This window comes from Ammospiza caudacuta, chromosome 4 (assembly GCF_027887145.1).
Source record: "Ammospiza caudacuta isolate bAmmCau1 chromosome 4, bAmmCau1.pri, whole genome shotgun sequence".
NCBI lineage: Eukaryota > Metazoa > Chordata > Aves > Passeriformes > Passerellidae > Ammospiza > Ammospiza caudacuta.
In genome coordinates this window covers 35058586-35071151 of record NC_080596.1, presented here as the reverse complement: position 1 = coordinate 35071151, position 12566 = coordinate 35058586, and the positions used below count along the sequence as shown (strand labels likewise).

At 48.5% G+C, this 12566-nt stretch overlaps 1 protein-coding gene across 1 annotated transcript; it reads right to left on the bottom strand.

Annotated features, from left to right (window-relative positions):
* Positions 1-3419: 3419 nt before the first annotated feature.
* On the bottom strand, positions 3420-9895 carry CCNG2 (cyclin G2). Its single transcript, XM_058803356.1, has 7 exons — positions 9526-9895; positions 8443-8580; positions 7460-7710; positions 7230-7308; positions 7050-7148; positions 5762-5967; positions 3420-5263 (listed from the first exon to the last, which is right to left on the bottom strand). The coding sequence occupies exons 1-7, from the start codon at positions 9634-9636 to the stop codon at positions 5131-5133; spliced, it is 1017 nt and encodes a 338-aa protein (XP_058659339.1). The 5' UTR covers positions 9637-9895; the 3' UTR covers positions 3420-5130.
* Positions 9896-12566: the final 2671 nt, after the last annotated feature.

Here is a 12566-nt window from a genome sequence, read left to right as displayed (position 1 = left end):
CAGTCAAGCAAGCCTTCAGCTGCTTCCCACTGAAATCCAAAGCATCCCAATCTCTTACATTGAGAATTACACACTGGTTAACAGCTGCAATAGCTGCCCAGCACTCAGCTAACTGTGGAAAAAGCACTGGACACGTCCTATGACTGTGCCCTCCTCACTGCCCAGCACAGTAAGTGCACAGGTTTTTCCCTCTGGAGCAGAAATCCGTGTTTTCACAGGCACTAGGAGCCACAGAGTGTCCCTGCACATGGATCAGAGGAGAACACATCACCACCTGCTTGGGGTTAAAGAAAACATGCTGAAAACAGGGAATCAGACAGTGCAGGAGTGAATCCCAGCCTGGGCTTGTAAGAATACTCCACCAGCTATTCCAGTGCCAGTTGGAGGCTGTGGAGGTAAACAGTCCAAGTGCACATCCTGGGACCAGAAAAAAAACCCAAATTCCTTCAAGGAGACCCTGTTTAATTTCTCAGCTCACGCTGCATTTACAGCACTCAGTGTGGGCCCTTTCCTGATTGCCCAGGCAGGATAAAAGCAGCAGGATTACATTCAATGGAACAATAAAAGCTGAGGAAAGCACAAGGCACCACACAGATAACCTGTGGATGCACTGTGCCAGTATCTTGGGCAAGGAGCTGGCACAGACACCACACCCACCTTCAGATCATCTGTGGCACAAACCCTCAGACCACTGGCCTTGGCTTCTGTCATCCTGCCAGAAGAAAACCAGGGATCACCTCCAGTGCTTTTGCTCCCTACCAGTTAATAATTGAGCTCTGGATGTCAAAGGCTTCCTAAATCCCTGACTCAGCCACTGCACATGACAGGACCACTATTTAGCTAGTGGTCTAAATAGACATGTTTTCCTAAGTTCCTTGGAGACTCTGGATTATAAACTGCACTCTTACCTTTGAAACATTTGACCCCCAGCCACACAAAATTCTTGCAGAACAAGCCTACAGGCCCTTGCAAAGCCAACAGTCAGCAAACCCTGCTTCCCCACAGGCCCTCACACCTTTCCACAACAGCTCTGCCACTCCCTGGTTTAAGCTGATTTATCCTTGAGAACTGAGCACTACAGCAAGGAACTATTCCTGGCTTTGTTCTACAAAGGGAACAAAGGAAGCAAGAGGCTCAGGAATACACAGAAGGTCAAGGAGGAAGTGGGGAACAGAAGAAGGATCTGCCTTTGTCTTCCTAGGCCAAGGAGGAAGTGGGGAACAGAAGAAGGATCTGCCTTTGTCTTCCTAGGCCAAGGAGGAAGTGGGGAACAGAAGAAGGATCTGCCTTTGTCTTCCTAGGCCTGTTGTCATCTTATTGCAAAAGTCCCATACCTTCTCTGTGGTTTCTCACGGACAGCCCCTCCTCCTCGCAGCACTGGCTCCTCCTTCACAGCACAGCCAACCAACTCCAGCTCTCCCCTCACCCAGCTAACCCACCCTTTTGTAGCACTCATCTTCTTACTGGACACAGCTGTGGCCTGTTAAGGGCAGGCCTGTTCTTGATCTTTGGTGATTAGAACGGCTGCAGCTCCTCAGGGTGAGACTGCCTTCTGCACTATCTTTATTTTCTTACATTCTATCCCTCCACATAGGCCCAGGACCTAAATTTCCCTAGACCACAGGCTACTCTTCTCCTTCTTGACTTCACTGGGTAGAAACAAAGCCAGTGCTGAGCACTCCAAAAATCCCATCACAAACGTTTCCTCCATTTAGGAGTTTAACAGTGTTCACGTCCCTGATGAACCACCTACTTGCCATGGCCAAAAAAAAAAAACCCACCAGCACTCTTTGAAGGAGAAATTAAACGCTTCATTAATTCAAAAATGGTTGAGATTGCAAATCAGAACCAGAATGTACAGGTCTAGAGGCAAGAGCACTAATAATTCATGAGCGAAATGCTATGTTTATGCAACATTAAGGATGAGATTTTAATTGCTTATTACTCTAATTGATTTCATTCAGTTGTTATGGCAACTTTCTGCTTTCAGGAGATGCACTACACCAGCCACAGGCTTACACCACAAAGCGTAGCCATGTGACACCCCACAGCTGCAACATGTATTTTAAGATAAATAACACTATATATGTGCCAGCATTTACTGATTCCCATTTTGCTGAGCTCCAAAGCCCTGACAGCCAAGTGGGATCACAAAATAACTCACTCACCTGTTAGTCCAAGCAAAGAGATGGCCTAGAGAGAGCCAAAGAGAGCTCTTTAGTGCATGCTGCTCTAAATTCAGAGTGCTCTAAGCTCTGGCAGGAATATCCTCCTTATTCCATCAGGAAAAAAAAGGGGAGCTGTTAAGGACCAGGGTCTGAATGCACTGATTTATTCTGAACACTTTATTGCTGAGTGTCACTTGTCATATGTCATCAAGTGGTGGGGAAGTCAAGTTTCCTGTTTAAAAGGCCATTGTTAGAATTATTTAATTATGCAATGACAACTCACCAGGAACAAAAGTGCTTCCACTACAGATCCCTTGTGGCCCAGTCCAGCCAGAGGAGAGCAGCAGGATGACATTTCAAGATGCTCTCAGAAACCTGTGTGAACTTTCAGCATTATGCTTCCAATAGGTTCAGCAGCACAGGAAGCAACATCCCAGGAAGTGGACACAGGCAGGAGTTATTTCAGGGGATGGCTTCCCCACAAAACCATTGCCTTTGAGCCCTCTCAGCCCTCACCCAAACCAGTCTTACTGACAGAGCAGTTATGAAAATGAGCAGGCATTTAAACCCCCGTGACCACAAGCCCCAAACAGCACCTACAAGCCATGCACACCTCTGCTATTACAAACAAGCCAACCACCAAAATCCCCGCTCTCTGGGGGAAGCCAGGCAAACCTCCTCGGGGAGATCCACAGCCACCTGCCCTGGCAGAATCAAAGTTGAGCCTCCATCATTCCAGCCACAGAAGTGAAGCCCACAACCTTCTCCCAAGCCCATTTCTCCACATGGAACAGACATGAAAGGGGCTGGATGGCACACCCAAGCTGAGCAAGCCCAGGACACAGCCCGTGGCTTCCCACCCTGCCCCAAGCTCACCCACGCGGTGCACGCGCTCCAGCCGACTCCCGAGCCAGGAGGGTGCCGTGCTGAGGGGACCCAAGTGGCATCTCCAGGTGTGGTGACCAGGCTGCACTGCAAAAAAACAGCAGCAAGGACAATTCCTGCAGAACCCAGAGCTGGAATGACCCTTAACCCGTGGCAGGAGCTCTGGATGTGCCAATGAGCATGGAATACCTCATGCTGAGGTGAGATTTCCATCCAGTGCTGTGCAGTCTCCCCTTGTTCTTGCCACAACTCCTGGGAAAGCTGGAACCCAGCTGTGGGATCACACACCCTGCACAGCACAAAAAAAAAAAAAAAAAAAAAAAAAAACGAAGCCAAAAGCTTCAAGGAACCGACTGCCACAGCAGGTAACAAACAGAGCACTTGGTTTATTTTTGTTCTCAACTGAAACAAGACTCAGTAGGTTCCTTACCCAAGCACTCCTGAAGTGAGCAGAGACTTGCAGCAAGAAGTCTTCAGAGGTACATTATTTGTATCATACAGAGTACACAATAAATTACTATCTACATGCCACAGACCTACAAAAAGTTACATACAATGTAAAAAAATACAGTATTTTCTGCTCTTTTTTTGTTTTAAATTTTTTTTCTGTACATTTTTTTAAATTTACATTTTCATATACACTTTTTGTAAACTTTTGTGTGTTTTTAGAAAACTGAAACCACATAACAGTTATGGACTTACAGCATCACTCTTACCTTTCTAAAGCAACGCTGGCACCTAGGAAACAGCTTTTAGCTTGTTTGCTCCTTCATTTCTACTTTGGCACCACCACACCTCACACCGTTACTCTGAGCTACTTTAGTCTGCTTTAGCTATGTCCTCACCAGGGAGAAACACAATTAGACTGGAACTTGTGCTTTGATAACAAAGTTCAGAAGAAAAACCATTACATTAACTACTTCACCATCACATTTACCTGATATTTTACTGCGTAATTTCCACTTCTCCTGCACTAACTGCTTTACATCAGCATGCAAACAAGTCTGATTATGACTCAATCAATAACATGAATATACTGAAAAACAACTACAAGGGTTAAATATTCAGGGGAATGTAGACTTAGCAAGGCTTACCAAGTTAAGAAGTCTAAGCTAATAGCATGGATTGACATGTTAGGATTTCAAACACACTGAAGTATACTATGTGAATTTCAGTGTAAAAACATCCGTACTAAAGAAAACATGGAATTACTCCTGGCCACACAATTTATACTACCTCAAAGTGAAAACTATATTGACTAGAAACCTCCTGCTTACCACACATACTCCTGGTGTGAAATAGGGATCCCTGAAGTTTATAAAAGCCAAGCTTCAAAAATTGCTACTTGGAGCACACAACTCAAGACCCTGCTGAAAAGGAAAAGCAGTTTCAGTGTTGGGCCCATTGGAGAGTAAACCATTCCAGCCTGGCACTATGTACACACATACATGCTCCCTGTAACCCACCCAGCCACTTGGATCTAACCCCAGGACACCACTCCCAGAAGGAGTGGAGGTGTCCTCGAGAGGGACTGCAGTCCAATCTCCTGCTCCAAGCAGGGTCAACACTGAAATCAAGCCAAGCTTGGGATTCTGTCATGTGGAATCTCGAGAACATCCCAGGACAACACCTGCACAGTTCCTCTTGGGCCCCTCCCTTGCTTGACTGAACCCATGGAGCAAGTTTCTTCCATCAACCAAGTGCTTCCCATTTAACCTTCAGGAAAGCTTGTCACTCTTGCTCCATGCTTCTCAGACAAGACCCTGAAATCAGCTCAGGTATTGAGCTGCTGAGCGTTTTGGACCACCAGGTACAGAACTACATTCATGGCTGTTGACAACAGAACTGTACAACAACTTTTTTTTCTTTTTTTGCTGATCTGGGGACCTGAATTACTTTTTTTTTTTTTAATTCCTTAAAATTACAACAACAAAAAACCAAGGCAGGCATTCAAAGCATTGATATACCACTGCAAGTTTTGCCTTAATACAGTTTACAGATCACCACCTCATTTATTATTGCCAAAAGACTCTATGGTGCATTCAACACTTCAGCCTAATACAATCCAGACTCAATGCTAAGAGCCACAGCTGAGAGTTTGCCACTTGGGTTTAGGTTTGAGTTCAAAGAAGAAGGTGCCTTCCAGATCACTCGGAGGAGAGCTGCTAAGGCTTTCTTCCCCGCTGCTCATGTCTTCACAGGAGTCTTCACTAGAAGGAACAGTGGGAAAGGTAATTTTAACAAAGCACAGCCCCTGCAAAGTGGCAAAGCACTCCTCAATCCTGGCGTTTCTTGCACACTTTGTGTTGCTAGCAGCAACATCCTGCATCTAAATAAATGCTGCTCAGCCTAAAGCTCCTTAGGGCTCCTAAAGCTGAAATCCTAACAAGGCACAATCCTCCTGATGCCAACACCACCCTACCGAGCAAGCAGCCAGTTTTCCAGGCAGCAAGCATCAATTCCTTCTGGGGACTGAAAACCCTTGCAAGCCTTCCTGAAACCCAATAGTGCCTCCCCCCACCCAGCCAAGAAGCTCTGAACAATGACATCTCCCCCTTCCCTCCATGTGCTGAAGGCATATTCCAAGCCCAGCAATACTGTCAGAGCTAGCACTTTGTTATTTCCCAAGCAGCAGCAATTAATTCCTCTATAGTTACATAGAGGAAAAGGAGAATTCCCCACAAATGAAGCAGCCAAGAGTTACCCACCTCTCACTTCCATTGAAACATGCACCCTCTGGGATCGTTGGCAGCTCAGGAACACTGTAGTAACTGTTCTGTAGGTTTTGGGCTGTGCGCCTCGAAACAATCCAAACCAGTTTTTTGTGATCAGGCTTGCAGCATTCAGGAGAAGAATAATCTGCCAGGCATTTAGAGACCAGCTCCCTCCAGTAAAGTAGGTCACTATCACTTATCTGAAAATAAAAACCCAAAACCCAGAAGTTAGTTAGTCCATAACATATAGGCTCTAAGGATAACTCCTGCCTCCATTTTACCTTCTTGGGAAAAAATATCAGTCAAACAGAAGTGAGTCATAACTGTGATACCTTTGTCAAAGTTGCTTTTAAAGGTGAGCTACCAACTCCTACACACCTTCCAGACAAGTCCCTGCTCAAGGTGGAGTTAGGCTGACAGTTTGCCTGTCAGTCCTTGTTACCATTTTCTTTATTGCTTCCAAAGGAAAAATGAAAAAGGTTATTCTATTTTAAAATGGAATAAAAGTTTTTTAAAATTCCATTTTCAAATCGAAGTGAAGTTGTTTAAACTGCTTTAAAACAGAAGAAAAAACTTTAAACCACCATTTTAAAATAGAATAATATAGTACTTTAAGGAACTACTTTTATCCCTTAAGAAACTGGGGTTGTTCCATCTGACTGCAAGAGTGAAAAGCCGCTTCTAGGCCATCAAGGCAGGCAGCACACAGCTAGAGGCCATGAAACCATTTTAGTTCATAGGATATCCTGAGCTAGAAGAAATCCACAAGCATCATGGAGTTCGACTCCTGACCCTGCACAGGACAAACCCACCAATTCCACCCTGTACCCAAGGGCATTGTCGAAATGCTCCTTGAGCTGTGCCAGGCTCATGCTGTGCCCATTCCCTGGGGGGGAAACCTGTTCAGTGCCTGACCTCCATCCAGGGAGAAAATCCTCAGGTGATGGTGATGATGATGATGATAATAATAATAGTACCCCCAGGTTTAATTATTCAGGTAAAAGAATAAGCAGCCCTGCAGCCCCAGAACAGACTGGAAGTTTCCCCAGACCACACAGCCAGAGCCGTAGAAGTTCCATCAGCTGCCTGTTAAAGCATGCATTGAATACACACTGGGTCAGCAGTTCCTCTGATTTTATACATTTAAGCTTATTTTTTAATTGCTTCTTTCAGCCAAACAGACCCTGTAAAGACACATTTAGGGATGCATTTAAGGGACCCTAAATGCAACATCACCCATCATTAACAATGTCAGCCCAAACAACCCGCTGAGAACACTCACCTTCGAATGCTTTTGAACACGCAGAAGGATCTCCAAGAGCTCAACAGATTTCAGAGTCTGAACTTCCAGAGTGAGAAGGCACAAGGCCAGGACAGATGGCTGAAAGGACCAGGAAACAGCACTCAGCACCACAGCCACCACAAACCCACTCAGCAGCTACAAGCAACTGCTTCTACTCACTTTTGCTTTAGAGAACACCAGACGGCAGTTGCAAGCTTTTAGCTGTGCTTCCAACTTGTCCAGATTCAACACTTCTTTCCTGTGAGACATCCAAGAGAAGAAGGAAGGGTCTGCATGAACAAGCATTCCCTCACCAGGAAGCAAGAACTGAGGAGCTGCCTCCTCTACAGCCAAGGCTGCAATCATCTCAGAGAGGATTAACAGGGGCTCAGCAAACACCACCAGCTCACCTTTCTGAGGTATGACAGAGTACAATAGTATGGTACAAGTGCAAGAAGGTTAAGGCAGTAGTAGCTTTAAATTCAAAGTGCAACTTTTCTGAAATTATCTTTTCCATCCGTTTCAGGTCGGACACAGTGCATTTACATTGGCTGATGCGGATGATCTCGTGAGCAGACGGGATGTTGCATTCCTCCTCCACCACACGGGCGGCCAGCTGCATGCAGCAAACTCCAATGCAAGACAAATGCTTGGGTTTCACCTGAAAACCACAGGAAGAGCCATGAGGCATCACCAAGTGTGTCTGGAATCATCTCCACCAAACCCCATGCTGGCCAGCTCCTGCTCCTGCCCCAGCCATCAGCAGTCCCCTCACTTGAGCTGGAGCAAACGCCACTGGGGCTGAGCAAGTCAAGTCCCACAGCTGAGCAGCCTCTCCTCAGGTTGTTCCCCACCAGGACACAAATACATCGCGGTGGGAACTGCAATTCCCTGCTCCTCCGAGCGGCAGTGCTCGCCCAGCCCACACAAATCCAGTCTGAGCCTGTTCTGGGCAGCCCCATCCCTCCACAGCTTGTTCCTGCCCTTGCTCTCCTCTCCCCTCTACCGCTGTACATTCCGTGCCACTTCAAGGCCAGCCTGACCAGAGAAGTGATGCAACTTCGTTTTCTCTGCTGATCTAATAATGAGGAACTGCTTTCAGTCCAAGCTTCCTGCCTTAAAGCAGCACAACCAAGCAGGAAATGATCACTTGGTGTCGGTCCCAATGCTAAGCTAAGCTTTAGCTCAGCGCCCAGAGACAGCCTCTAACACTTCCTGGCTTGTTTCCCTTAATTCCTCCTGTCTCAGACACCTGCATGGTGATGGTTACAGAGTTATTAGAGGAAGTAAATCAAGCTGCTACTTGTCCTTAGGGGTGAAAGGAACTGCACTCAACTGCAGGTTCACAAAGGAGACCTCAGAGCTGCTGCTGAATCAAGAGCCACACTCATACCTTCATAAGAGCCAAGAATCTGTCCAGAATGTTGACAGCCAAAACAAACGTTTCAGTTGCAAATCCAAAGAAGTTGGTCAGACTCCAAAGATCTTCCACCTTGGCATTCCTTTGTCTTGGACACAGAGCGTTCTCATTCTATGGCAAGAGAGGCAAACTCAGAATTATTCTGTGGCAGCAGCAATCGCCGTGCCTCACTCCCTAAAGAGCCTTTTATTTAGCTCAAACAGGAGCAAACTTTTCCTTAAATACTTTATTTCACTTGAATTGAAAAGAAAATAAATTTAGACACTTTGGACTCAAATCACACCCGCGGTTCAGAGAGTACAGCCAGGTCCTGAGCCTCACTGGTGCAACAGCCAGCATAACCACATCTCCTGCTCTCCACTTGCTTCTTTTAAGACACATTTAAGACTTAAATAAGTCACCAACTGCAGGCATACACAGTGACTCCCGCCCTTAAAAATGACCACACAGCTCTCTGCCTTGCATGTCAATATTTAAGCAACAGCTCTGCTTTCACAACAAACAAGCAGACTTATCTCAGGGATTTTTTTTTTTGTTTTTAAATATTAAGGCTATTCCCAAAGAACTCATATGCACCCGAAGGCACATAATAAGCCTGCCCCGAACTCAGTAAGGAACTTTGGTCGTTAACGCGGAGACGTTTATGGTCTATTTACATTTTGCTGCTCAGCATTGAACGGTTCTGGGTTCATTTCCCCAGACAGCGCCAATGAAAAGCCAGTGGGTCCCCTGTTTGTTACATCCCACCTCCCCTGCAGCGGCAGGAAGCTCTCCTGACGGTAACAATACACAACCTCTCGCTCCCGCGCTCGCTCCAAGTTTAAACAATAAATACTAAACACCTAAAGTACTAAACGCCTTGCCCTGCAGGTCACAGCGCTTGGATAAGGTAACGTTAATACCTACAGACGAATACAAAATTAAAACAAAAGGCAAGCGGCGCATACAGAGAAAAGAATTAACTTTCCGCAGTTAGCGCGCTTTAAATTCCATTAGCCGGAATTTTCTCTGAAATTTTCGTGCAGCCCAGAGGAGCCCCCCGACACCCTGACCCACCTCGGCGGCGCCCTCGATGAGGCTGAGTCCCTTCTCGCGGGGCTGGAACCTCCCCTCCAGCTCCAGATGGAGGTTCAGCTGCTTAAAAAGCCACAGCGCCTCGCTGCTCATCTTCCCTTCCCTTCGCCTCCTTCCCCTCCGCAGCAGGGAAACAAATGGGCCCCGCAGGCCGGGGCCGAGGGGACACCGGGCCCCCCCCGCAGCCCTTCACCGCTCGGGGAGGGGGAGGCGAGCCCGGCTCCCGTCACCGCGCGGACGGGGGTGGGCTCGGCCGCTGACCCCGCATCCAGGCAGGGCGGCCTGGACCCCCGCGGGGAGTCACGGCACTGTCACGGCACCATCCCCAGCCGCTCCCCTCCGCCCCGGCCCCGGCCCCGGCCCCGCTCCAAGATGGCGGCGCCGCGTCCCCGCCCACGGCTTCTGTTGTCCCGCGCGGAGCGATCCCCGCCGGTGAGGCGGATCACGGAAGACAAATAGTCCACCCCCCACTCACGCGGCCCGAGGGCGCCCCAACTGGTCTCCGAGGTCCGGGGAGGGCACGGCCGGACCGCGGAGCTCCAGCACAGCGGGGATCGGAGCGGCACCGCGCTGCTGCAGTGGGGCGGGGAGGCCGCGCGGAGGAACACAGCGAGGGACGCATCACGCCTTTAAAGAGACACCAGCGGCTCCTCATCCGTTTTGAAAAGACCGCCCAAATCCTCGCGCGCTGGGATTGGCCCGCGGTTTCCGGCCTCTGATTGGCCGGCGGAGCCGCTCGCCCCGCCCCTTCCCCGCCTCGCGGAGGGGAGTGTTGTTTACTTGCGACGATTGGCCACCGCCCGAGGCGGGGTCTGTCCTGATTGGCCAGCCGAGTTCTGCCTCCACCCCGCCCAGTGCTCCGAGCCCTGGCAACCGCGACGAGCCCGCGCGCGCGCGCCCTGAGGCGATGGAGGGGGGAGGAGAGGGTGGCAGCGCTCGCCCTCAGTCCCACAGCGCTCCCGTGTCCCCACAGCGCCTGTCCCACGGCGTTCCCGTGTCCCCACGGCCCTCCCGTGTCCCCACACCGCCTGTTCCTCAGCCCTCCCTTGTCCCCACACCGCCTGTCCCACAGAGCTCCCGTATCCCGAATCAGGATAAAGATGAACGCTGAGCTGACTGGAGCAGCCTGAGGATGCTCAGCCCTCATGGATCAAACTCTCCATGTAACTCTGTGGGACTCTCCTCATGTTGTTCCTTGAGGGTTCTCAAAGACCCGTCTGGATTTAAAACCCCTCCGTGTCTTACTTCAGACCGAGAGATTTCTGTGCAGCTCGGTGTTGCAGTGGTTTTGGGATGCGCACTTCCAAACTTCCCTTCCTGTGGAATGAATCGAAGCCCCAGTGGGTCAGGAAGGAGGTGGTGGATCAACCCCCAAAGTCAAAGGCTGAATCAAAGGGCTCCTCTGCTTAATGGAGTCCTCAGGACCAGAAAAAACAAAATAAATATCTTCTGGAGGCTTTGTGGGGCTGTTCCAACGTGCTCATGGATAAACACAAAGGGATAAATGTCCCGGGACAATCCCAAAGTGCAGCGATTGGATGTGTATACACACTGGAGACAAAAGTCTGGGGAGGTAACTCTGACAGATTAGTGCTGGGTTTGACCTCGTGAGGTTCCACAGCTCCAACAAACAGAAAATGTTTATGAAATGTCACAGGCTGGAAAAGTAAATCCGCCTTCTCCACCGAGCCATCAGCAGTGCTGGGCTCTGCCAAGCTCTACTTCAAGGCACAGTCCCTGTCTGCAGTGCCAGTGATGATGGCCAACACTTCCCTCAAATTTATTTTGATGCCAGCGACTCTGAGATCGCTGTAAACATGCTCGACTTTTCCTCAGGATGTTCCTGACGTGGGCTGGAGTTCCTGTAGCTACCAGCAGATATACCTGACCATCCCTCCCATCACACAGACTGATTTCTGGGGAGGATAAAAGCTGTTTGAGACATGGACCTGCTCCAGACTGAACAATTGCTGCTAATGGAACTGACTTCCAGCCAGCTGCATGCAGTGACATCTTTCAGGTAATGTTTATGGGATGTCTCAGCTCCAGTCTCTGGTATTAAAATCCCCCTAGCAGTTGCTCCCTTTCTTTTCTTCCCCACATTCCAAAGTGCATCTTGCTGTCACAGAGATGGAGTAGGGATGTTCTTCCTTCTCCAGCTGCTGTAGGAAAGCACCACATGTTCCAGTTTACCTAAAAGGACAAAAGGGTTCATTGTGTAAGCACAGAGCATGACAGCTCCAAAAGTACCAGTACAGATACCTGCTTGAACACATACATTCCTTCCCTTTTACTAATTTAAACCTCATAGAACACTCTGAAAAAGTATCCCTCATATCTCATGTAGCCTAAGGGGGGAATTTCTTACCAGACCATGGCTCATTTCCCAGATTAGGAGAGAGGGATTCCTGCCCCATCTTTGTTCCTCAGTATTAACTCACTTGTTGAAAACAGCTCAGTAGGATCAAGGAAAAAAAAAAAACCCAACCAAAAAACAAAACAACCAAACCCCAAGGATCCTTAATATAAGTGATGGACTGCACCTTTGGGATTAAAACCAGAGAAAATGAGTCTGCTCCCTGTGCTGCCTGGACCTGGCAGAACAATGGAGTGTTGTAGGCAAAGGAGGAGTCATGCTGAGGTCAGCGAACAAAATCTGTTGTTCTTTTCTATTTTTCCCCTTATTCAAGGAATAATTTTCCTTCAATGTGGCATTTATTTGGGATTCAGGGGAGTGAGAATGTGGGGGGAGAACAAGAAACGTTTCCAGCATTCTGAGGAAACACAATTTACCTCTTCTGTAACACGCTTTACAGAGCAGCAGTTCCTTCCTGACATTCTTTGGGAACCCAAAGATGCACATCCTATTGAACAGGGATTGTTGTGGCCAGCCTGGCTAAACTATCTGCTAAAATGGCCTGGCAAAACTTGTCCAGGCATGCCCAAAGCACTCCCCAGGAATGGTTCTGGGTGGCTGGGAGCTGTGTGTTGAGTGGCAGGGGATGACACAGAGGTGTTGATTG